The 26,007-nt window shown below is 38.3% G+C and overlaps 1 protein-coding gene across 5 annotated transcripts in view; it reads left to right on the plus strand.

The window, feature by feature from the left end:
- U2SURP (U2 snRNP associated SURP domain containing) overlaps positions 1-26,007 on the plus strand; it is a 71,427-nt gene that overhangs the window by 23,165 nt on the left and 22,255 nt on the right. For 4 of the 5 annotated variants that reach the window (XM_070753360.1, XM_070753362.1, XM_070753361.1 and 1 more), the window contains exons 6-12: positions 14,548-14,615; positions 16,711-16,805; positions 16,885-16,917; positions 17,005-17,087; positions 18,652-18,817; positions 19,856-20,067; positions 21,690-21,733. In XM_070753360.1, coding sequence (XP_070609461.1) covers positions 14,548-14,615; positions 16,711-16,805; positions 16,885-16,917; positions 17,005-17,087; positions 18,652-18,817; positions 19,856-20,067; positions 21,690-21,733 — 701 coding nt within the window. The remainder of the gene's footprint in view (positions 1-14,547; positions 14,616-16,710; positions 16,806-16,884; positions 16,918-17,004; positions 17,088-18,651; positions 18,818-19,855; positions 20,068-21,689; positions 21,734-26,007) is intronic. The other variant, XM_070753364.1, reaches the window with a different exon arrangement.

A 26,007-nucleotide genomic window follows, 5' to 3' on the forward strand; every position in this document is an offset into this window, starting at 1 on the left:
CTCTTCTTTGGGGATATCTTCCCCTTTCCAGTTTTGCGCGTATATAATCCTTGCCGCTGTAAAAATATGTATAATCAAGTACAAAATTTCTTTTTTATAATTTTGGTTAGTAATTCCTAGCAAACAAAACTCCGGGGTGAAATCTATTTTCTGCTTTGTAATTTCTTTTGTCATTTTTTCTATCATTTTCCAATACATTTTAGCTTTATTACATGTCCACCATTGATGGTAATAGGATCCTATTTCTTTCTTACATTTCCAGCACAGAGGTGATGTCTTTGGGAACATTTTTGCTAATCTACTTGGTGGGAGATGCCATCTATAAAACATTTTAATTTGGTTCTCTTTCAAAGAAACTGATTTTGTCATTCTCCAGTTACACATCCAAACTTTCTCCCATGTATCTAAATCAATTTCTTTACCTATGTTTCTACACCAATGTATCATACTATCTTTTAATGTTAATTCAATATTCTTGTGGGTAATCAAATATTTATATATTTTTCCAATTACTCTGTTATGGTTTTTAGTGATTAACTCGCTTAACAGGTTTTTACTTTTGTTAAATATGTAGAGTGTACTATCTTTCTGGTATCTGGATCTAATCTGTGCATAATGCCACCAATCAATTTGTATCCCTTCATCTTGTAGTTTAATTCTAGATTTTAATTTCATTTGATTGTCTAACAAGTGTTTATATCTTATATTTCTTGTATCATTAATGGAATTTGGGTGTATTATTGCGTCCAAGGGGGTAACCCAATCTGGAATTGTTAAAAAATGGTTTTTCTTTATGTCTTTCCAGACATCAAATAAGTATTTTCTCAGCGTGTGTCTTTTAAAGTAAGAATGGTTTCTCCGTACTGAAGGAGCGGGTCCAGCAGTCACATGGGTTGCTCATGTCCAATCCGGTGGAACTGAGCCTAGTGTTAAAAAAGCTTGCCGGATCCGCCCCTTCCCCAGAATTCGCTCAGTTCGCATATCCTGCGGTTGTATTGTGATAGCTCGTTCAACATTCTAACACCTTCCCTTCGATCTTTTCCTTCAAAAGTAGTAAGAATTGTTTATCCTTATTTATTTACTTGCACTAATAGCGCCAGCCGTTTGTGGCTCGGCTTTTTTCCTTGGGAGAAGTTGCGGTTTCGTTTTCCCCCCGGCTGTTTTGCCGTTTACGATCCCCGCTGCCGCTTGTGGATTCCTTTAATCCTTTGGCCTGGAGGTCTTGGTGCAAGTATTGATTCATTGATTTATTATTGTATTATTGTTAAAGGGCTTAAGAAATACCTCCTGCGGAGTGAGACGCTTGTTTCTAGTCTTCTGGACTTAGTCGATCGCTTCCCCTTTAAGAATTCTATTACGGAGCGATTTTTCGGCGCGAAGGCCTTCGCGCCCTTTTTAAATTTAGGCCTCTCGTGTTGGCCTCCTGCCAGCCGCGTAGGCCTCAGTCCACCGCGTGGATCCCGGAGTGGGCTTTGGGACGCTCAGGCTTAATTCTCCACCGGCTAAGCCTCCAACCAGAGTGCCTTGGTTACTTTAATTAAAGTTTAGGGAGGCTGGCCACGCTGTATTTGGGGACACGAACTCTGGGTTTGCCCAGATTGCCCTCAAGTCTCAGCAGCTCCGAGGCCTCGGAGCAGGATCCATTCCTCTTGGGAAGGCTTTGAAATTCTTCTCCCTAATTATTCAGTTATTTGGCTCAGCCTGGTCTTCTGTTAATTGTCAGACTATGGCTACTTTTCCCAAGAGAGGCACAACTAAAGGTCCCAGAGAGGCCAGGCCTACAGGCGATGAGATTACCAGTATCCCCCAGGCCTCGACCTCCTCTTCTTCAGGGGCCCGCCCCTCGACCAAGGTCACCAGGGCTGAGAAGAGAAGGGACCTAGCCCTACAAAGAATCCATGACAAATCAGCAAAGCGTTTGAAAGTACAGGCCCAAGTACTCAGTAGTCAAGACCCCCCAGAGGCTTCTAGTCTGCCTCCTTCTGGGGTCCCTGTGTTATCTCTGGATGAGCCAAACCTAGACAGACCCCAACCTAACCTATGGGGAATAGGTCCAGAGGAACCAGATATTATTGAAGATTCCCCCCAGCCAGGATCCTCCCAGGCCTTCAGGGATTCTTCTGCCATTCCTGCTGATATTTCTAGTTTACCTCCTGAATTCCAATCTATTTTTTCTGTGTTGTCCAAGGCCATTGATGCTAAATTCTCTACCATCAATGAGCTTCCCTTACCTCCTCCTCCTCCTCGTCCCTCCCGCCCCTTGGGTTCTTCCCCAGCGGTTAGAGCTCCTATTCAGGATGATTCAGATTCCTCTCAGGACGAATATGAGGATATGGAGGAGGATGAGGATCCCTTTCAAGGCCTCTCAGATGATGAGGAATCCCAAATAAAGGTTCCTTCTCCAATTACTATTTTTCCTTCTCAATTGTTCAAATCTCTCCTCCTCAAAGCTAGAATTTCTACGGGATTGGCGGCCCAGGAGAAACAGGCCTCCACATCCACTGATCCTCCGGAGGAGAATTTACCTTACTTCACAGAGGAACAGAAGGATAACGAGGTAATTCCTATGCCTAAATTGTTTAAAGATGCCTTACTTAAGCAGTGGGATTTCCCAGCCTCTGGGCTTAATCCCTCAACCAAGGACAGAAAATTGTACAAACTTTCCTCTTCCTATGAGGAGCTCCTATCCTTTCCTAAGCCGGATGAACCTGTCAAGATCCTTCACTCGGCGGCTGCTGTGCCAGGCGAAGCAGAGGAAGTCCTCCGCCCAGAGGACAAGCGGATTGAACAAATGCTCAAAAGAGGATTCACCGCAGATTCCTGGGCCATTAAAAGTTCTGCAGCGGCTTCCTTTTTCTCCAGAGCCATGCTTCTGTGGCTTCGCCAACTTCAACAGCATATTCCTCCCGATGACTTGAGAGGTCAACAAGACTTCAACAAGGTCTTTGCAGCTGCTCAGTACGTGGCTGATGCCACTTTACAATCTACTAGATTTTCTGCTAAGTCTATTGCAGCTTCCACAACGGCAAGAAGACTCCTATGGATTCGCCCTTGGCAAGCGGGAGTACGCCAGAAGTGGCAGTTATCTCTGGGACCCTTAAAGCGCGACCTTCTTTTCGGTGATCTTCTGGATCCACTCCTCACGGAAACCACGGACAAGAAGAAAGTTTTGGGTCCAACCACCAAAAAGGCTACCAAAACGCAGTCCTTTCGTCGCCCAGGGCGTCAGCAAGATCAAGCGGCTTCCTATCAGAGATCTCCAGGTCAGTATTCCCCCCGCTTTCGTTCCCAAGGTAGGAACTCCAGGGGCAGAGGTTTTCGCTTCCAAAGGGGAGCGTCCTCTAACAGGGCTTCAAAGAAACCTAGATGGTAATTTTTCCTCAATTCCCATAGGTGGTCGCCTAGCCCATTTCGCCTCTAATTGGCGTCTCACCTCCAAGGACCCCTGGGTCATTGACACTGTTCAAACAGGCCTTCTTTTAGAATTTATTTCTCCCCCCCCGAAACGTTTTATTTCCTGCCCTTCTCCCAGGTCCTCCTCAGATTGTAACCGTATGGAGGAGGCCATTTCCCACTTATTGTCCATCAGAGCCATTCAACCGGTTCCCTCCGGTCAGAAGGGTCTAGGTTTTTATTCCATCCTATTTATGGTTCCAAAATCCTCTGGAGGTTGGAGAGCTATTTTGGATTTAAAGAAGCTGAACCTATTCATCAAATATAGGAAGTTTAAGATGCACTCCTTATCATCTATTTTGGCCGCCATCCACACGGGAGATTTCATGGTCTCTTTAGACCTCACTGAGGCCTACCTCCACATTCCTATAGCCAAATGCCACAGAAAATTTTTACGTTTCTCCTTTCAAGGCAGGCATTTCCAGTATAGGGCGATGCCTTTTGGCCTTTCCTCGGCCCCTCGGGTCTTTACAAAGCTCTTGGGGTCCCTGGCGGCCTATATCCGGGCGTCTCCCATTCACTTTTTATGTTATCTTGATGATATTTTGATTCATGGGAACTCCCTAGAGAAAGTGAAAACAGATCTTTCTGTCACCATGTCAGTCCTTCAGGACCATGGATTTTCCATCAACTTTGATAAAAGTCATCTCCAACCTTCCACATCCATCTTACACCTGGGATCCATTATTAATTCAGAATCCTCCCAGGTCTTTCTCTCTCCCGAGAGAAAATTCAGTATAGGGGAGTTAATTTCTTCCATTTTATCTAAACCTTCAGTATCCATAGTAACCCTGTCTTCCCTTTTGGGGAAGATGGTGTCATGCATAGGCATCATTCCCTGGGCTCGCCTTCATGCTAGGGAACTACAGTGGCTCCTATTACCCTTTCAGAGATCGGGGCACAGCAACTCAAATCGTCGCATTGTCATCCCACCAATTGTTCGCAGATCCTTCAAGTGGTGGAAGTCTCCGGCCATGGACAAAGGTGCCCGGATCAATTTGTCATCACCACAGATGCCAGTCTATCGGGATGGGGCGCCCACGCCCAGGGGATGATAGCCCAGGGCACGTGGTCCCCGGAGGAAGCTTCCAAGCCAATCAATTGGCTAGAGTTAAGAGCCGTTTCCCTGGCTCTGAAGCATTTCTCTCCTCACATTCCCAACCGGCACGTTCTCATTCTCACCGACAACATTGCCACAAAAAGCCATATCTGCAGACAGGGGGGCACGAGATCCAAGGCCCTCATGAGGGAGGCCCTCAAGTTAGGCCTTTGGGCGGAAAAACATCTTCGGTCGCTCCTAGCCGACCACATCTCGGGGAGCCTCAACGTCCAGGCGGATTGGCTATCTCGAGCAACGATAGACCCAGGAGAGTGGAACCTCCATCAAGACCTGTTCCATCAAATCAGCCTCAGATTCGGCCTACCAATTCTGGATCTCTTCGCGACCAATGCGAACGCCCAACTCCCTCGCTTCTTTTCCAGATTTCCATCCCCGGGAGCGGAAGCAATCAATGCCCTCCGGAGCCCATGGCCTCCAGGCCTACTCTACGCATTCCCTCCAATTCCAATTCTCCCGGACGTGATTCACAAGGTCCTCACCGAGAGGGCCCGAGTAATCTTAATCGCCCCTCATTGGCCCCGCCGGCCCTGGTTCGCGGATCTCCAACAGTTGTCCGTCCAGGACCCTTGGCGACTCCCCGTTTCGGGGGATATGCTGCGGCAGGGGGCCTTATTCCATCCAGACCCGGAGTGGTTCCACCTCACCGCCTGGCTGTTATCAGGAGAGACTTAGAACTGCGTGGTCACGACCCCGATACAGTGGAGGTCATTCTAAAGGCCAGAAGGGGTTCGACCAATCGAATCTACGACCACACGTGGTCCAAGTTTCACCAGTGGTGTCTACAGGAAGGCCTCTCTCCCCTGTGCATCCCCATACACAGAATCACTTCCTTCCTTATGCAAGGTTTCCATAAAGGGCTTTCCACCAGCACCCTCCGGCGTCATCTGGCGGCCATTTCCTCTGTCCTAGGGGGCCCCCGCAGACAGCCTCTCCGATCCTTCCCAGAAGTTCAGGAATTCCTCAAGGGCATAGCCAACCTCAGACCTTCCAAGGTCCACAGGTATCCATCCTGGGATTTGCCACGGGTTCTCCATTCCCTCACGCAGGCACCATACGAACCCCTAAAATCGGCGTCCCTCAGGTACCTATCCTTTAAAGTAGCATTCCTGGTGGCTATTACCTCTGCCCGACGCATTTCGGAGCTGGCTGCCCTCTCAATCAGGCAGGACCTTTGTCAATTTCATCAGGACAAGGTAGTCTTGCGACTGGACCCCACCTTCTTACCCAAGGTCAGTTCCATGTTCCACAGAACTCAGGATATTGTCCTACCTTCCTTCTACCTCCAACGAGACCATCCCTTGGCAATTAGATGGCACACCCTGGATCTCATTAGAGCGCTGAGAATCTATATCCAACGCACAGGACCCTTTCGGAGGTCAGAAGCACTTTTTATAGCCTATCACCCCAGAGTCATGGGTGCCAAAGTGTCTTCAACAGTAATAGGCCGTTGGATCAGAGGGACTATATCTAAGGCCTATGAGTCGGCCTCCCTCTCAGTTCCAAGGAACATCACAGCGCATTCCACCAGGAGCGCAGCCACCTCGGCCGCTTGGGCGACTCAAGCCCCGTTGGAGGAGGTCTGCAAATTAGCCACTTGGGCCTCGCCAAATTCCTTCATCAGGCACTACAAGATTGATTCTTACGCTTCAGCGGACGCTGCCTTCGGCAGAAGGGTACTCCAATCCGTTATCTCTCACGATAGCAATCTAATCCCACCCTAGGGACCATCTATTGGGTATGTCCCATGTGACTGCTGGACCCGCTCCTTCAGTACGGAGAATAGGCGTTGATTGCTTACCTGAACGCCTCTTCTCGTACGGTGAGCGGGTACAGCAGTCACTTCCCGCCCTTGTATGTGTCTTCTTTACCTTCCTATAACCTTTCTTCCTCTAACAATGAGAGTTGAACACTACAGAGCTTCACAGCTGAGCCTAGTCTATGGATTCGCGAATTCTGGGGAAGGGGCAGATCCGGCAAGCTTTTTTAACACTAGGCTCAGTTCCACCGGATTGGACATGAGCAACCCATGTGACTGCTGTACCCGCTCACCGTACGAGAAGAGGCGTTCAGGTAAGCAATCAACGCCTATTTTATCTTTATCGTACCACACAAATGCATGCCAGCCAAGCATGAGATCATGTCCTTCTAATATTGATGTTCTCATGTCCTCTAAAGTTATCCAATTTTTAATCCATGTTAAAGCGGCTGCCTGATAATATAATTTCCAATTTGGGAGCGCAAACCCCCCCCTCTCTTTTATGTCTTCTAACATATTTATCTTAATTCCTGCCTTTTTCCCTTGCCATAAAAATTTTTTAACCACATTTGTTAAGTTTTTAAAAAAGTTGGCCCCTGGATTAATTGGGATCACTTGAAATAAAAATAATACCTTGGGTAAGATATTCATCTTAATCGTAGCAATTCTTCCCAAAAATGATATTTTTAAGTTATTCCATATTTCTAGATCCTTTTTAATTTCATTAATTAATTTTATATAATTATCATTTTTTAATGTTATTGTTTTGGCTGTTAGCCATATTCCCAAATATTTTACTTTTTTAACTATTTGCATTCCAGTAATACATTCTAGATTGCTTTCTTGTATTTTACTCATGTTTTTAGTTATAATTTTTGTTTTATTTTTATTTATTTTCAAACCTGCCACCTTACCATATTGTTCTATTGTTTGGATTAATCTTGGTGCTGTGACTAACGGATCCTCCATTATAAAAGTCAAATCATCTGCAAAGGCCTGGACTTTGTATATCTCTTTTCTAACTGTTAAACCTTTTATCTTTGAGTCTGATCTTATTTTTATTAAGAGTGCTTCTAGAGTCATAATGAAAAGAAGAGGTGATATGGGACATCCTTGCCGCACTCCTTTATTTATTTTAAACGCTTCTAATTGTTCATTATTTAATATAATTTTTGTCGTTTGTTCTGAGTAAATAGCGTCTATTAAATTAACAAATTTGGGGCCGAATCTCATTTTATTTAATTGCATCTTTATAAATGTCCAATTCACGTTATCAAAAGCTTTTTGAGCGTCTAAGAACATTAGGGATAATGTTTTGTCTCAATGTTGCTCATAGTACTCTAATACATTAATAATTGTTCTAAGATTATTTTTAATTTGTCTACCTGGAAGGAAACCATTTTGGTCTGGGTGAATTTTACTATTTATCACATTTTTCAATCTATCTGCATATATTGCTATAAAAATTTTATAGTCTACATTCAATAAAGATATTGGTCTATAGTTTTTAATTTTTTCTTTTGGTGTATCTGGTTTGTGAATTAAAGTTATCAAAGATTCCGACCATGATTTAGGAATTTTACCATCCACTCTACATTCATTAAAAATTTGGAGCATATTATTTCTTAATACTTCATTTTCTATTTTATACCACTCTGCCGGGATAGCGTCCGGTCCCGTGGCTTTGTTGTTTTTCTGCTTTTTAATAACTATAAGGAGTTCTTCCATTGTTATTGGACTCTCCATCTTTTCTTGTTGCTCTTCTGTTATTTGTGGTAACTCTGCACTCTCTAAGTATTTAAATACGGCTTCTTCTTCAATATTATCATCTTTATACAATTCTTTAAAAAAGTTTTGAACTATATTTGCTTTTCCCTCTGGATCATATTTTATTGTTCCATCTTTATCTTCTAATTGTCTAATTAATTTAGATTGTCTCTGTTTTCTCAGTTTATATGCTAACCATCTACCTGATTTATTGGCATGTTCAAAATATTGTTGCTTAGCTTTCTTTATTTTTTCCAGTATCTGATTTTGTTCTTGTAATCTAATTTTGTGTTTAATTAAATTTATTTTTCCCCCCAAGTCTTTATTTTTCACGTTTTGTTGTGATAGAAACTCTAGTTGTTTTAATTCGTTTATTAATTGTTCATATTTTCTTTTTTTTCCTTTATTATATTTTGCAGTATAGGATATTGTTAATCCTCTTATGTATGCTTTAGTTGCATCCCACAAGTTCTGAGGGGTGGTGTCTGTATTTTTATTAATTTCAAAAAATATTTTTAATTCCTTTTCAATCCATTCTTTATATTCTTTCTCTTTCAAAATATTTCTATTCATTTGCCAATTACGATGTTTTTTAATATTTCTCATATAGACTATAACTGGATTATGGTCTGCCCAAGTATTAACATCTATTTCTACGTCTTGTATGTACTCTGCTGTTGTTTTAGGGGCCCACACCATATCTATTCTAGTCCAAATTTTGTGGGGGTTTGAGTAAAAAGTATATTGCCTGCTGTGGGGATGCCTTTCCCTCCATATATCATTCAATAGCAATTCTGCTTTCATTTTTTGAAAAGTTGAGGGCAATAAATTCTTTTTTTTCTTTTTACAACTTTTCTTCACCCCCGAATGGTCTAATTGTCTATTTGTTATGGCATTAAAATCTCCAATAATTAACATATTTTCCAAATTTAATTCTAAAATTTTTTGATGTAATTTTTCATAAAATGCAATTTGGTCATCATTTGGGGCATATATAGAAACAATAGCAAGCGATTTGGGTTCAATATCAATCTGGACAATCAAAATTCTACCTTCATCATCACTATATAGTTGTTTGGAATTTACAGAACTCTCAACATACATTGCCACTCCTCTTTTCTTTTGATCTGCTAATGCAGCATACATCTTTCCAATTTTATTATTTAACAATAAATTCCGATTACTCTTTTTTATATGCACTTCTTGGAGTATCACAATTTGAGCTTTTTGATTCTTAATTTTGGAGAACATTTGTTTTCTTTTTTTTGGTTCATTAAGTCCATTGACATTTACTGAAAAGATTTTTAAATCTCTCAATGTAGTCATTTGTTGTATTTCTTGGTTTCGCGTTGAGGTTGCTTCTGGCCCCTTGGTCCTGGTCCTCCACTTGTGCAAGTGCCCCCATGGCTTCGGCCTGCATTGCTTCCAGTTCTTTTGTTATCTGTTCCATTTCGCATATTCCACTATTTTCATAAAAGTCTCTTGCTTGGTCTAGATTCTCCAATTTATATCTCGTTGATTTCCATGTCAATGATAGACCTTGTGGGATAAGCCAACGAAAAGTTATATTTTCTTTAATCAGAAGTTTGGTCAGGAAATGATAGTCTCTTCTAGTCTCTCGAACACGTCTCGGAATTTGTTTTAATATTTTTATTTCTCTACCTTGGTGTTGTAGTTGTCCCGCTCTTGATCAATGCAATATATCATCTCTCATGCTTTTTCTTACAAATTTGATGTGAATCTCGCGTGGAAGATTAAAACGGCGAATATAGCTGTTAGAAATTCTGAAGACTTCATCGATTTCTTTTTTTATGTCATCTGGGTCCATCTGGAGGATTTTCCCAATAATGTCAGCCATAATGGCCTTTAAATCTTCATCTTTTTCTTCTATTACGTTTTGAAATCGAAGTCCGTATGACGCACGTTGCATTTCCAGATGTGTGATTGATTCATCATACCCTCTGTAACGTGAAGCAGCATTGTCCTCCAAGTGACCAATTCTTTTCTCCACCTTTTCCGCCTTTTCTTCCACTGCCTTCATTCGTACTTCATTGTCTTGCAAGGCTTGCTTGATCTCCTTCATCTGGTATTTCATTTCACCTGTGTCAACTTTCATTTCCGCCATCTCTGCTTTAATTTCATCTCTCTGTTGCGTTGCATCTTGTTGAGATTTTAGCATAAAGTCATTTAATGTTGTTAATGTCTCTTGGATTGAAGCCAGAGATGGTTGTTTCTCCCTGTCCTTTTCCTTGGTGAACATAGTTGCAGATAAAGTCTGTTGTGCGGGAGATGGATGTGGTGAACTTTGCGGGGAAGAAATAACAGTTGTTTGCTTCTTGATTGTTTTAGTATGGGTGGAAGAACTTGACATTTTCAGATTTAAATTTAGTGTTATTTTATGTTAGCAATATGCAAAGAGATTCTGTAAATTCCAAACCCTCAGTAACAGTTATACTAAATTGATAACAATTAATTAACAATTACTTAATAGCAATAAAAGTTCTAATTCAAATAAAAGACTAAATTTCAAATACACTTAAAATTTAAAATATATCTAATTAATGCTCCACTTATTAATTCTTATTACTCTAGTCAAAGTTTATATCAAGAAGATGTAAAGAAGAGAAGGGGAAAAAGAGGAAAAGGTTAGTTTAACACAGCAGCAAAAATAAGAAGGAAGAGTCAGCAAAGTAAGAAGGAGGGTAAAAACATGTGAAGAAAGGGGGCAATCAAAGTTAAAAACTATTATTCAATTAGGAGGGACAGGGGACCAAAGACCAAAAGAAAATTTAGCAATGCATAAACAGAACCAAGATTAATTGTAATATAATGTAATATAGAATTAAAATTCAAGAATTAAAATTATCAAAGGGAAAACGCAAAAAAAACCCAATTGATTGAAGATCTAATTTGTTGTCAGAAACACCTTAATGAGTACTGCAAAGGTATTCCGTTTTTTGAAGAAAGGTATAGTCTTTAGAAAATTTATAAAACTTTTTCCAAGCAAATGCAGTTTAATTTCACGAAGTTAAAATGAAGTCGGTCCGTCTCTCACAGCCCAGGAAGAAATCTCTCCGCAGTAAATCCAACGAAAATGCTGTTAATCCACAAACGGCTATTAATCCAAACGAAATCCAATGGAAATAGTCCAACAAAATAATCCAAAAAGCGTCGATTAAATAATCCAAATTTTAAAGTTCTCAAATGTAGGAAAAGAGTTTTTTTCTTTATATATATTTATTCAAAATTTGTAGGTAAATAGTGAGCAGTCTGGTCCTTCCGCTAGAAAAATCCCAGCCCGGACTTCATTTTACCATATTCCGTAACCAAATGTTTCAAAAATATTTCAAAAAAGGAAAAAAAGTTTTTTCAACCAAATAATATCATTTTGTAAATAATAAATCCTTTAATGTCTCATTCTAAAATCTTCTGGATCTCCTTGTTTGCAAAAATTTAACAGTTCAAAACAAGTGAAAGTAGTTGAAATAAGTTCCGGCTGTTAATTCGCGCCTGGATACAATGTTGTTTTAACAACTTTCTCTTTCGCCTTCGTTTAAACTCCGATTCAATTTTCTTGTTTTTCAAACTTCTTGTTTAGCATGGAACATAGAAAAATTCTTTTACCTTAATTGTAGCTTCTTTGGCAATATTCCTTTTTCAATTAAAGTTGTTCAGTTTCTCTGCTTTTTACTCTCTTGATGTTTCTTGCTTCCCACTGGTTAGGTGGGATCGCAATGGCCGTGTCCTCTTGGAGGAGGACCGGTGCTCCCTGCACCAGAGCTGCAGGATGAACCCTCTGTCCCGGAGCCTCGGCGATGGCTCCCCGGGCAGAGGGGAATCCCCTTTTCTAGGATCGAGCCATCCGGACTCGATCCGATCGCGCTGGGGCGACCTCTGGGAGGGTTGGAGGGGTCTCGAGGCAGAGCCCTGCCAAGAGACTCCGCTGCGATCCTCAGCGAAACCGGAAGTCAACACATCCTAATCTGAATGAATGAAATATTTTCATTGAATACTTTGTTCTGTACAAAGTTGAATGTGCACAACAGCATGTGAAATTGATTGTCAATCAGTGTTGCTTCCTAAGTGGACTATTTGATTTCACAGAAGTTTGATTTACTTGAGAGTTATATTGTGTTATTTAAGTGTTCCCTTTATTTTTTGAGCAGTGTATTTTGCACTATAATGTGCAATACAGTATTTTACTAGTTGAAGGTTACAGACTTGAGAGTTTTAATAGTATACTAGACAAACTGCCTCCTTTCAGAGGGTCATCCTTTGAAGGACATTTCTTTACCAGATTCCTCTATGTTTTCAACAGTGGCAGAACTTCTAATGTACTGCCTTCATTGGAAAAGATGGGATACATTCAGACATATTGCATTGCATTGGCATCCTTTGGTCTCGAAAGACCATGGTCTCATGTTCTGAAATCCCCAGAGTAGATTAGTATGAGTAGGTTAGTATGGAGGATAGACTGTTACCCAAGCAGCAGATCTTCCCTCTCTACATCTCTGAAATAATCCAGTGGAATTGCAAAAGCCAAAACAATTGATTCCAGCTATGTCCCAGGAGTTATCAGAACGTGGCTGTACATAGTCACAAATGGCTCCAGATTTTGCATTTTACTCCTGAAGCTGTTTCCAATGATGGACATAGCCACAAGGTAATGGAGGTGTGCAGTCAGAGTTTCCCTTCTCTTAGTGATTGACCAGTGCGTCTTTCGTGTCTTGCCGTGCTCTTAACGTATCATATTGCTTGCAGTGACCATCTTTATGACCGTTGACCTATTCTAGTAGGCTTCATCTGCTCAGTCCGCTGGAATCTGTCTTCACATTTTCAGGGTAGACTTGAAAATACAGTGGTACCTCGACATACGAGTTTAATTCGTTCCAGACCCGAGCCCGTAAGTCGATCAACTCGCATCTCGAACGAATGTTTTTAGACTGTTTTTCGCACCGAGATAACCAGAAGCAAGGAGATTCTTGCGCCACCTAGTGGAAGCTCGGCTCATATCCCGAATTTGAGCTTGGGTGTCGAACAGAAATTTTGCTCACATCGCGGCTTGTAACTTGGAATACTCGCATGTGGAGCAGCTCATATCTAGAGGTACTACTGTAATCTATGTTGAACTGTACAGCAGAGCCCAATATCAGCACAGAAAATATTTTTGTATTTATGTCATAAATTGTTTTATGATAATGTTTATGTTATAAAATGTTTTATAAAATTCACCAAATTTCAATTCGATGGAAATCATTGGTTTTGGATTTTGCATGCATTTTATAAGTTAGGCCATTTGATGTACCTTGGCTCAAAGTGTTTTGCTATATAGTTTATTGTTTTGTCCAATTAAGGGTTACATAAATTAGAATTGTATGTAAATTGATAGATAGTGCATGAGTGGTGGATGGAAAGGATTTTTGATGATTTAATATTGGTTTTTGATAGTGCCTTGATAAAAATATTTATATACAGTGATCCCCCGAGTTTCGCGATCTCGATCTTTGCGAAACGCTATATCACGATTTTTCCACCCGATGACGTCACTCCCTTCCTTTCTCATCTTTCTTTCTCTCTCTCTTTCTCTATCTTGCTTCTTCCTCTCTCACACTCTCTTCCTCCCTCTCTCATCTCTTTCTTTCCTTCTCTCTCTTTCTCTATCTCTCCCCCTCTTGCTCTCGAGCGGCAAGCGAGCAGCCGGGCGGGCGGGTGAACGGGCAAGCGGAGCGGCTGGGCGGGCGGGTGAACGGGCAAGCGAGCAGCCGGGCGGGCGGGTGAACGGGCAAGCGAGCAGCCGGGCGGGCGGGCGAACGGGCAAGGGGAGCGGCCGGGCGGGCGAACGGGCAAGCGAGCAGCCGGGCGGGCGGGCAAACGGGCAAGCGAGCGGCCGGGCGGGCGGGTGAACGGGCAAGCGAGCGGCCGGGCGGGTGAACGGGTGAACGGGCAAGCAAGCAGCCGGGCGGGCGGGCGAACGGGCAAGCGGAGCGGCCGGGCGGGCGGGTGAACGGGCAAGCGAGCAGCTGGGCGGGGCGGGTGAACGGGCAAGCGAGCGGCCGGGCGGGCGGGTGAACGGGCAAGCGAGCAGCCGGGCGGGCGGGTGAACGGGCAAGCGGCAAGTGATCTTGGGGTTTCCCCTTTGCCTGGGCGGCGGGAAGACCCAGGGAAGGTTCCTTCGGCCGCCCAACAGCTGATCTGCTCCGCAGCGCGGCAGCAGCGAGGAGCCGAAGATGGGGTTTCCCCGTTGCCTTCGGGGGATCACTGTATTTGCAATAAACAGATGCAGCAAAGTATAAGCTTAATAATACAGTTTTAACTATTACTTTTATGTGTAAGTTTTCTTACCCCTTTTTTTCAGAATGGATTTTCAAAATATCCATTTAAATATTTATATTGATAGAATTTTTAAAATAGCAATCATGTGCATAATTAAATGGTCTTCAAATTGTTTCAGCCTTTGAAGAAGGGGGAAAAAGAAAAGAAAAAGAGCAATTTGGAGCTTTTTAAAGAAGAACTAAAACAGTGAGTATTTTATTTATAGATTAAAATAAATGGGGTGTAATCAAAATAGTTTCAAAAGTAAATTTTTTTTGGTGTACGTAAATGATTTATTTTGTAATATATTCCTAGATTTTGGGAGTGAAAAACAACTCATTTACCTTGTCTTAAATAAGAAGCAAGGTTTTTTAAAGTTCTTTTTGCATCAGCAATGGGCAATGGAATTAAAGGGCAAATCACTTATAGAAAACCAAAAAATTTGAATAATTAGACAGCAATATGATAAGAGGTTGCTCAAACCACCTCTACTTGATTATTAAAAGATCAGCTGCAACAATCTTTCTAGCCCTGATAGAACTTTCTGTGATCTCCAAAGAAGTTTTGACATTTTACTAATTTTCCAAATCTCCATATACAAGAAGAATTTTCCAAAATATTTTTTTCTTAACAAGTCCCTCGTTGTGAATTTCACTTTTTTCTCACTTGGCTCTATGCAGAAAATAAAATAATTATTATTTCAGGAGAACTTTAATCGCTTGAAAAGTAATTAAGAATCATTTGGAGAAGACTGGCAATTTTCTCCCTCTAGTTCATATAATTCTCCTTATGGGAATAAGATACCAGACTTTTCAAACCCCAGACACAAGCTTAAGCATTTTCTAATATTTCTTGGAGGAATCTCACTCTTAATTCCTGGATTCCTCATGAAAAATAACTGAAGTTGTTTGCATTGCCCTGTGTTCAATAGACTACACTTGCAGGCTCTTTTTCAAAACTTTATGCTGAATGTACAATGATCTAGTAGCATGTTCCTGTTTCAGCACTCAGTGCCAAAAAAGTTCACCATTACTGATCTAGACTCTCTCTCTGTCTCTTCACAAGAGAGAGTATCATCCAGACTTTAATAATATTTTTTTATCAGCCTTGGTAATTTCTTCTCATCATTTCTTTCTGTGCTATACTCCCCACCCCATTTTTAAAATGATGCTTCCATCTAAGCTCCTTGGAATAAATAATTCTACACCCACTCACTGGATATAGATCTGAATCACTTTGATTTATGAGTTTTAATTCCTGGGCAATTAAAATAAAACTTTACACAGTATTGTATTTTTAGTGGGTACCTGGTAACATTTTCAATTTTTACCATCTTAGGGTTATTTTCAAAAGTGTATTTTCTATTTTTACAACTGTCTAACCATGCAAACTATTTTTCTGCGTCAAGCTGAGCTGTCAGATTGGGTAAGACAGCAATACTTTCATCTAAGTTATAATATAATTCAAGTTATATTCAAGTTATAATATAATGCCAAGCAGTAAAGGGATACATAATTCGTAATGGGTATCTCAAATTGAAAGGAAGTTTTTATAGTGAGTAGTAATATTTGGTTTCTTTGAGAGATCTTTACCCATGGCCTAAATCTGGATCCTCAAACTCTTCAGGTCATCAGCACTTTTATGAAGTTTCAGATTGTTCATCAATCACCAAACATTTATTACATGAAAATAATTTAATAAATACTATTTTGACTAACAGTAATGGGAATAATAATAAAGAAGAAATTGTGTATCATTGGTGTGGGATTATTTGAGGATTACATAATAGAAGATGAATTGTAGAAGATCACAAAGTATCAGGATCTGAAATATTATGGGATAAACTGGTCCTGGTGGTCCCAGTGGTTATTGGCACACTGGGTGCCATGCCAAAAAACCTTGAGTGGCACTTAAAAAATCTGAACAATATTTCTATCTGTCAATTACAAAAGCCACACTGCTTGAATCTGCACATATGCTATATCGATGCATTACAACATCTTAGGTTCTTGGGAGGAACTTGATGCATATAAAGGCCAAAGCCATCTGTCAGCCGTGATTTCACAATTTTGTGTATATTAACAAGAACAACCACAACAATAATGGATAGACTTATTAGTCCTTGAAGACTGTTATTGACCACTCAGAGTTCTTTAAAGTGGTCAATCCCGAAACTTGGATAGATGTTTTCAAATGATAAAATAAGTTAAATCTATTGGATTTATTATTATAATTATAATTATTATTACTATTACTATTAGAATCGAAGCTGCTTATTAGTTTTATAAACTATCTCTCACAGAATTCAAGAAGAACGTGATGAAAGACATAAAACTAAAGGTAGATTAAGTCGTTTTGAGCCACCTCAGTCAGATTCAGATGGACAACGCCGTTCCAGTAAGTAATCATTGTTGTATTACAATATTGTAATTCTACAAAAACTTTAAACTAAATACACATCCAATCTTTGTTTTAGTGGATGCACCTTCAAGAAGAAATAGATCTTCAGGTGGTAATATAGTCTTTACAACTTAATTATTTGCTTAGTTAATTTAAAATGAATACATTGAATTACATCTTGTTTTCTTTGTTTCAGTACTGGATGATTATGCTCCAGGTTCACATGATGTTGGAGATCCAAGTACAACAAATTTGTATCTTGGAAACATTAATCCCCAGGTAATAGAGTACTTAAAAAACATTCATTGCTGTGAACTATACATAATTTTTCATAGCATAAGTATGCAAATATTATGCATGTTTACCCATAATGCTATATCTATATATTGGTGAAAACAATTTTGATAATTTATATAAAAATCATCACTTGAATTAGCTGTTGAATAAAGATTTTAGTCAAGATCTCATTTCAGCTATATCTACTAAAGTATGTATGTTGTGGCTGCAGTTTTTAAATTGAATTAGATAGATAAATAAACGAGTATTCCTACAGACTATCTGTAACCTACTTTCTATGGACTAGACATTAATTTTCTTTACATTTATCAATTCAAAGATACGCAACTTAACTTTATACTCTCACAAGACTCTTCTTACTCTTTGTGCTCTAATACAACTTTATATAAAAAGCATTTAGTAGTTGTCTCCTGAGGAAAACTACACAGTGGAGGAGGAGGTTTTGTTCCCTACTCCCTTAACTTGAACAGTTAATTCTTTTAACTGTTAACTAACCATATGTTTTTTTGTTTTGCCTCTATTCCATCTCTGGATCCATCTGGTACTCATATACTCACATCCACTTCAGAATCAACTCTGTTTTAATTTAATTATTTACTAGCTACAGTATTGCAGAAATATATAAAGTATGCCTTACATCTCTCCAGAGCCTAGAGGCACATTTATCTTACAGAATTATAGAGAATAGTTATATTGATGGGGCTTATTCGTTTTACAGGTGTGTGCGTGTGAGAGAGAGAGAGGGAGAGGGAAAGGGAGAGATAGAGAGAGAGGGAGACACCAGGCCTGTACATTATAGCTGCCGTTTTCTAAGTAGGAAGTTTTTCCAATTGCTTCTAAGAATTTATTTATTTATTTATTTATTACTTAGATTTGTATGCCGCCCCTCTCCGAAGACTCGGGGCGGCTCACAACATGTAGAAACAAATCATAAGCAATCAGACAAATTTAAAATATTTAAATATTTAAAAAAACCCATATGCTAACAGTCACACACACAGACATACCATGCATAAATTAAACGTGCCCAGGGGGAGATGTTTCAGTTCCCCCATGCCTGACGGCAAAGGTGGGTTTTAAGGAGTTTACGGAAGGCAGGAAGAGTAGGGGCAGTTCTAATCTCCGGGGGGAGTTGGTTCCAGAGGGCCGGGGCCGCCACAGAGAAGGCTCTTCCCCTGGGGCCCGCCAACCGACATTGTTTAGTTGACGGGACCCGGAGAAGGCCCACTCTGTGGGACCTAATCGGTCGCTGGGATTCGTGCGGCAGGAGGCGGTCTCGGAGATATTCTGGTCCGATGCCATGAAGGGCTTTAAAGGTCATAACCAACACAATTGTGACTCCAACTCCAAAACTATTGAACACTATTGGATTATGAACCATGTTTTATTGCTGTGAGAACAAATCATTAGGGTATTTCTGAATCTTGTGATGTTTTTAATCACACCATTCTATTAAAATTGTTTTAATTTTTTTTCTGTTGTACCTACAGAATATAGGAGAGGCACTTTCTTTTGAGAAATACCTCATTCTTTTTTCTGTTTCTAGATGAATGAAGAGATGTTGTGCCAAGAATTTGGACGTTTTGGGCCTTTGGCAAGTGTAAAAATTATGTGGCCAAGGACTGATGAAGAAAGAGCAAGAGAAAGGAATTGTGGATTTGTTGCCTTCATGAATAGGAGAGATGCTGAACGTGCATTAAAGAATTTAAATGGTACTAAATTAATTGAAATTAATTGCCTACATAAGATATCAGGAGAAACATTGAGGAAAGCAAGGTGTCCAGGGAAAATCATTGTGTGGGGAAGGTTTACTTATTTATCTATGCTTTGTTACAAAAAATCTTAACTAAAGATTTTCCTTACCTTTTAAGAATCTTGAAGTTAAGAAATTAGTAGGTACCAATGAATTGATTTATCAGCTTGCCTGCTATGTTTATGATATACCTGGGCTCTTCCTTCAGATGAATTTATTTCATTTTTAGTTTCTTATTCTTATTTCTACTAATTTGAAGAACAGAAAATGCCTACTACAGATTTAACTCTAATAATAATAATATTTGGATGATTTGAAACCCAGTTATTACAATCATGCAATCCTGTGCATGTCAACAAAGTCCTAGGTTCATCTTTACATTAGATAAAATATCTTGATGTTATAACTGATCTTTGGAAATTTCAGTATTTAATTACCTCAAGTAGTTCTTGACTTACAACAGTTCATTTAGTGTTCGTTCAAAGTTACAATAGCACTGAAAAGAGTGACGTATAACCATTTTTCATACTTAATACCATTGCAGCCTCCCTATGGTCACATGATCAAAATTCAAAGGCTTGGCAATTCATTCACATTTATGATGGTTTCAGTATCCCAGGGTCTTGTGACCAACTTTTGCAGCCTTCTGACAAGCAAAGTCAATGAGGAAATCAAGATTCGGTTAACTGTGTTACTAACTTAACAAATGAAATGATTCACTTAAAACCTCTGGCAAGATAATTTGTAAGATGGGGCAAACCCATTTAACAAATGTTTCACTTAGCAACATAAATTTTGGGCTCAATTTTGGTCATAACTAGGGCACTAACTGTACAGTATCCTTAGTCAGACATCTTTAAAAACTAAGACTGAATTTAAAGCAGTTTATTTCTGTTGCATGGTATATACGTTAGACAACAGTGAGTTTCTGTATGAGGACCTATTTTTATTGAAACACTGATAATGCAGTTTCTAAATCATTATAATTCTTCCCCAGGCAAGATGATCATGTCTTTTGAAATGAAATTAGGCTGGGGCAAAGCTGTTCCTATTCCTCCTCATCCTATATATATTCCTCCTTCAATGATGGAACATACCCTTCCACCACCTCCTTCGGGTCTGCCATTTAATGCTCAGCCCAGAGAGAGACTGAAGAACCCTAATGCTCCAATGTTGCCACCGCCTAAAAACAAAGAAGATTTTGAGAAGGTAAAAAGTTACTCAGGGCCGTACATCTTCTGTATGATAGTATTTGTAACTCTCTGATAGGATTTTGCTTAATTGTTCCCTGCCTTAGTGTAAGGAGGCTCATCCCCTTGTCATGCTTGGGCTACATAATTGGGCTTTGTTTTTAATTGCACTTTTAAATCTGGCCACCATGTGTTTTCCCCGTCCACACTCCCTGGTTTTTTTCTCCTCTGTCCCCCTTTTGTTAGCTGCCAGATTTGCAGTCTCTAAATTAATCTTTTAAAAGGCTACATTTAAATTCAGCCAGATTGATTAATTAGGATGAGCTCACATGTTTCAATGTAAAAAGCTATTTCAGACATTAAATCAGTTGTTGAAAATAACTCTCAGGATAGTTAAAGGGTCTTTTTAAAAAACAAAACAAATGGTAAGTAACTCTTAAACACAAGTGATATCACATTGTTTTAATACTTTCATGAAGTTTCTTAGATTTGAAAGGGTTGAGAACTTAATGGCCAGTACAAATATAACAAATAAGTTACCGATTGTTTCCTTTTATAATTTTTTTTAAAAAAAATCTTGTTGCCTTTCTCTGGCAAGTTTTTGATTTTGGACTGCAAAATTTTAGTGCTGGTTTTAACGTAGTTAAGCATTACTTGGGCAGTGACAATAATTGTGAAAAACACTCAGGCTGTTTGAACCCTTCCTAGCCTTGGTTAGCTTCAACTATTGCCACTCTCCCTGCGATCCTTAACTTTGATTGATAACAGTAGGGCTATCAGATCAGCTGAAATAGCTCCTTTGGAACACATGGAAGCTATATGAAGTCCCTTTTACCAAATCATCAAAGTGCCACACATTTTTTCAAGTCTCATGCAACTGTTTTTTAAGCAGTTCTCTGTTTTTCTGACTGTGCACGCACTTCTTTGATGATTCAAAAAGATGTGATTTGTACATATTCCAAATCACTGCTTTCAAAAGATTTAAACAGCTGTAAAAACCAACAATATAAGCTGGGAGAACTCAGTCTCCAGAAAGGAAGAGATGGAAAGTTAGAGTATTTAATACCATACCCTGATCACATAAACATGGCGGAAACACCCCAAATGTTAGCTTGCATAGGGCTAATTTACTAAATAGAAAATATGATTCCACTTTCTGTTTATGCCTTCATTTGGCAAGCCCCTTCATATGCATGTGGTGGGTTTGTCTATGTACACTGAGGCTTTTATTTTTTTTAAATAGCTTTTCTATGCGGCCTGTGTAACTTGTTTCACAACCTGAAGATGTTGAAAATAGCAATTAATGCAGTAAAAGGGAAATTGCTATTGAGAAAAGTAAAAGCCCTACTCTACACATGGATATCTGTGCCTAAACCTTTGGGCTGTTACCAGTATAGTATCTATTCAGTGCATTGATGTACATTCTATTTGGAATGTCCTTTGCAATTTGTGAACTTTTTGTAGTTCACCACACACAATAATTTGCTATGTAATTGCATAGTCTATAACTGCAGCAGTGATTGCCTGCAAACATGTGATAGATGTGTAGTATTTTTCAATGCATATGTATTTTTTTGCTTGTTACTTGTTAACAATACTCACATATTCTATGTTTATTATCTGATGTGACTTCATATACAGACTCTGTCGCAAGCCATAGTCAAAGTGGTTATCCCAACAGAAAGGTACATGTTTTTCTTTATTATTACTGATCTAAATATAGCGACTATCCCATTTGGAATTTTATATAAATTGTGATGTTGAGGAAAAGTTTAGTCTTGACTGAGCAATGGTTGCTTTGTAAGTGTGAGAATGTTAAGGTTTACTATCTGTATTAAACTGACCTTTATTAGTATTTCAGTTCAGTTGCAGGATTAATTGGAATGAAGTCGGAATTTTTTTAGTAGATGGCTACAAAGCAAGACCAGTTTTTCTCAACTTTATGCCTTAAAATGTTTCAGATTGTATCTTTCATTGTGTCTGGACAGCATACAGGATAATATTACTGTGGTCAGTCACAATAAAGCAGAATACAGTGGTACCTCGACATACGAGTTTAATTCGTGCCAGAGCTGACCTCGTATGTCGATCATCTCGTATCTTGAACAAATGCATTTAGATTTGGCTTTTCGCGCTGAGATAACTGGAAAAAAAATGGAATTCTTGCGCCACCTAGTGGACGCTCGGCTCATATCCCGAATTTGAGCTTGGGTGTCGAACAGAAATTTTGCTCGCGTCGCAGCTCGTAACTTGAAATACTCGCATGTGGAGCAGCTCGTATCTAGAGGTACTACTGTATAAAGGAGTCATGTTGGGAAAAGATAGCCTCTTGGATGTCAGTAACAATCAGTGGTTTTAGGCTTGCCTATTAGTTTAATGATCAAAAGGATACATTTATTGCATCAGCATGGGGATATCGAGTAGATTTAAATTATATCCAGAATTACCGTAACGTCATCTTCGTTACGGGTTATCATGGTTTTGATTTTGGCTCATTGGTTGACTTGTATGATTGAGGTTTGGATGACAAATCTTTTCTGTAATCTTCTGGAAAGCTTTAGCATAGGAATTCACAATTGTTTTATTTTTCTCTAAATTAAGTGGTGAGAGTATTAGAGGTGTGGCAGGTATAATTTTCATAATCAGGATATAATTTACTCTAATGTAATTCAGGGCCAAAAGAGTACAGCATTAGGCAAATCCTTGCTCAGCCAAGCATAAAGCTGTTCTGAAACATAGCAACACAAACCCTTGTTTAAAATAAACGACCACCAAAGATTTCCAAATTCTCTTTGACATTGGCCTTGGTGAACAACACCAGCTGAACTGTCTGCGGCAGCGGGGGACCAGGAAAACATCATGGGATGGATTGGGAAAGTATACAGTTTTTGACCAGACATTGGTACGATCAGCTCCAATTAATGTGGTTTTATTATAACTGAAAGACTTTTTTTTGTTGGCCAAATTAATGTTTTACAAACTATTATCCTTTAGTTTTATGTTGTTTTTTTATCATGAACATTCATAATGTAACCAGGCTATACATTTTGAAGACAGAAATGCAAGCATCTTTTCCGTGATGCTTTTTTTTAAAGAGGAGAGCAATTTTCAGTGCTGAAGAGTTATATGATATGACTTACGAGAGCCAGAAGAATGTCTTTGCAAATGTTTCCATATTTTTGTTGTTGTTTAGGATTGAAAACAAAATCTGTTTCAGAAAAGGAATGTTCTAGTTTTGCTCACTGCAGCATTTTAAGAGTCCAACGATGGAAAATATTTATCTGTATATCAAAAAATATATTTGTGAAACCCCTATTTAAATGAAACCTGTTGCAATGGATGAGAATTCCTGTTGTATTAAATCATTTTATATCATTTGTGCAATAGGGTCATTACACCAATGAAATAAAATGATTTCTGTAATGACATCATGTGAATGATGTACATACTAATTAACAGACAATTAATTGTAAATAACAACTGATTCTCCCCCATTCAATCTGTTAAATTGATGTTTCATTTTACTGTTGAATTAAAATGGTTTTGATGTTTCAACATATTGACAATATGTTTTGGAAGTAGTAAAGAGAGCGAGATAAGCCCACTGAGTTCTCCTGTGTCATTATTTAGGATTGTAAATTTAGTGGTCTTAAAAGCAGAGAGAAATTTACCTTTGGAATTCATGAATTTGTTCATGTTACTTATTTTCATTGTGTTTCTTTGCATTATTTATAGACTGCATTCTGTCAAAATGTCCTGCCGTAAAAATAGGAAAACTTTAAAAAAACTTTAAAAAAGTAAAAATACATTAAGATAAAATGCATCTTCAGTTAAGACAATCAGATTTAAAAAAGAAATAAAATAACACATTTTGAGAGTTAGGATGAAACTAAAGTAATTCTGCATCTTGTTCCTTTTGATAGACAAGTAACATACTTCAAAAAGAATGTTACCACTAAAATGTTTTTTCTTTTACTTATACAAGTACAAGAATTGTCTCTCATGTCTCATTGGAAGGAAAGGAGAGCTTTATCATATGTAAGATTAGTAGTCCTTGAAGTATAAAGGACTATAAACTTAAAATTCAGAATCTGAAATTAAGTTTGTAGAGCCATTTTAAAATACAATTTCCATGTGATAAAATAATTCCTCTTAGACTTCTGCAGTGACTAAAATGATAATTTTTTATATATTATGAGAATTAATTTGAAGGATGGTGATTGGAAATTTAGAAATAAGTAGAAGATAACACATTAAAGGCTACTTTTAGTAATTAATTTTAGTTTTTAATTGTATAAGGTTAGTCATAGTAATAATTAAAACAGGATTTTTTCCATTCTGTGTTTGTATTATATGCTAAAAACAAATGTGCATTTTTTTCTGGTTCTTGATGTCAAATTTTATGAACACTTGAAGTTTCCAAAACCGTAAGCTTATAAACTACTATACTTCATTTAGTAGTTACAAAATCCTTTTGAAATGTGCCAGAGAACCAATATTCTTCCTTTTTCTTTTTAATTTTTTATTAGAGAATATATAGTACAAAAAGTAAACATCAGTCAACCAATATCAAATGAAAAGAACAACACATAAGAAAACAAAACAGAAAAAGTAGAAAAAAATAAAAAGGACAGCAAATGTTAGAGAGATATCATACTCTTTCCTTTTTTATTATATTTTGTAAATAAACAGTTTAATAATCAGTTAGCAGTTTCCCATATTAAAGTTTTTCATGCTCTCCTGAAAGGTTAGCTCTATGTTTCTTAGGAACTAAAGAGAATAACAAAAGTATACACATTATATTTTTCAGTTCTAGAGCTATCGTAAAGCTGTTTAAAAATTCAAATGTTACAATCATTGGTAGATCTTAAGATTCTAATCAAAAACCATTTTAGATTATATACATTTGTAGCATGTCTTAGTTAAGAAAAAAAGGTTTTGGTTCTTATTTTAAACAAAATAAGCTCTTTTTGATGTGCAAGGACATATGTGGCATAGATTTTTCGTACAAGTTCAGGAACTTATTTTTAACTCTGAAAAGCATAAGCTACAGTCTACCTAAGTAGCCTCCAAAGTTACCTTTTAGAAAAAAATGCTAGTATAATACTAAGTAGCTAACTATATATGGATCTCCTACTTGTAGTTCTCCAAATTGGGATTAATGCAACTGCTTCCTAAAATAAATTAACTTAAAGAAGTTCACAGGAGAAAAGTACCTTCTTCATTTTTGATTTTCTTAAAAGAGATGTATGTATGTATATATGTAGGTACGTACGTATGTATGTGTGTATGTATGTATGTATGTATTGCTGGTGGAAAGAGAAATTGAACAACCTGGTTTTAGTTCAATTTCTACTTATCCAGGAGTTTTTCCACCTTACAATCTATGGTTGAAGAAAGCTCCTTGATGTTCTAGAGCTAATTTTTGAAGTTTAGTGATAATGAAAATCTTCCTTCTGTGACCTCCTTAATGTTAACTTATCTTTGGATTCAAGCAACTTCCTGAAACTGAGAAATCCCCAAATAATTTCTAAATTGAATTGTAGGTTTCCCCCCCTAATGTATAGCTTTACTCAATAAATAATAATAAGTGTATAGTATATATTTATAGTTTTATGAGTCAGTTTAACATCAATGACAGCTTTCTTTTCATACGTTCTTAATGTTTCTGGAGAAAACTTACTCCCTAATGTTGTATTTGTTAAAAAATACATTTATGTCATAGTCTTATAGGAGTTTCAGATGATTTAAGAAGCTGTCAATATAGCTGTCAAAATATTGCAGAAACCAGAATTCCTTGGCTATTTGTAGCCTAACCCACTCTGTATTTTTGTTGCTTACATTTATACATAATCAAACAACAGGATTTTTAACCAATATTTTCATTTTTAATTTTTTACTGGACTCAAACAAAAAGTCTTACCAAACGTTACAAATGTAATTTTGATCATATTGATTT

This window comes from Erythrolamprus reginae, chromosome 5 (assembly GCF_031021105.1).
Source record: "Erythrolamprus reginae isolate rEryReg1 chromosome 5, rEryReg1.hap1, whole genome shotgun sequence".
Taxonomy (NCBI): Eukaryota; Metazoa; Chordata; class Lepidosauria; order Squamata; family Dipsadidae; genus Erythrolamprus; species Erythrolamprus reginae.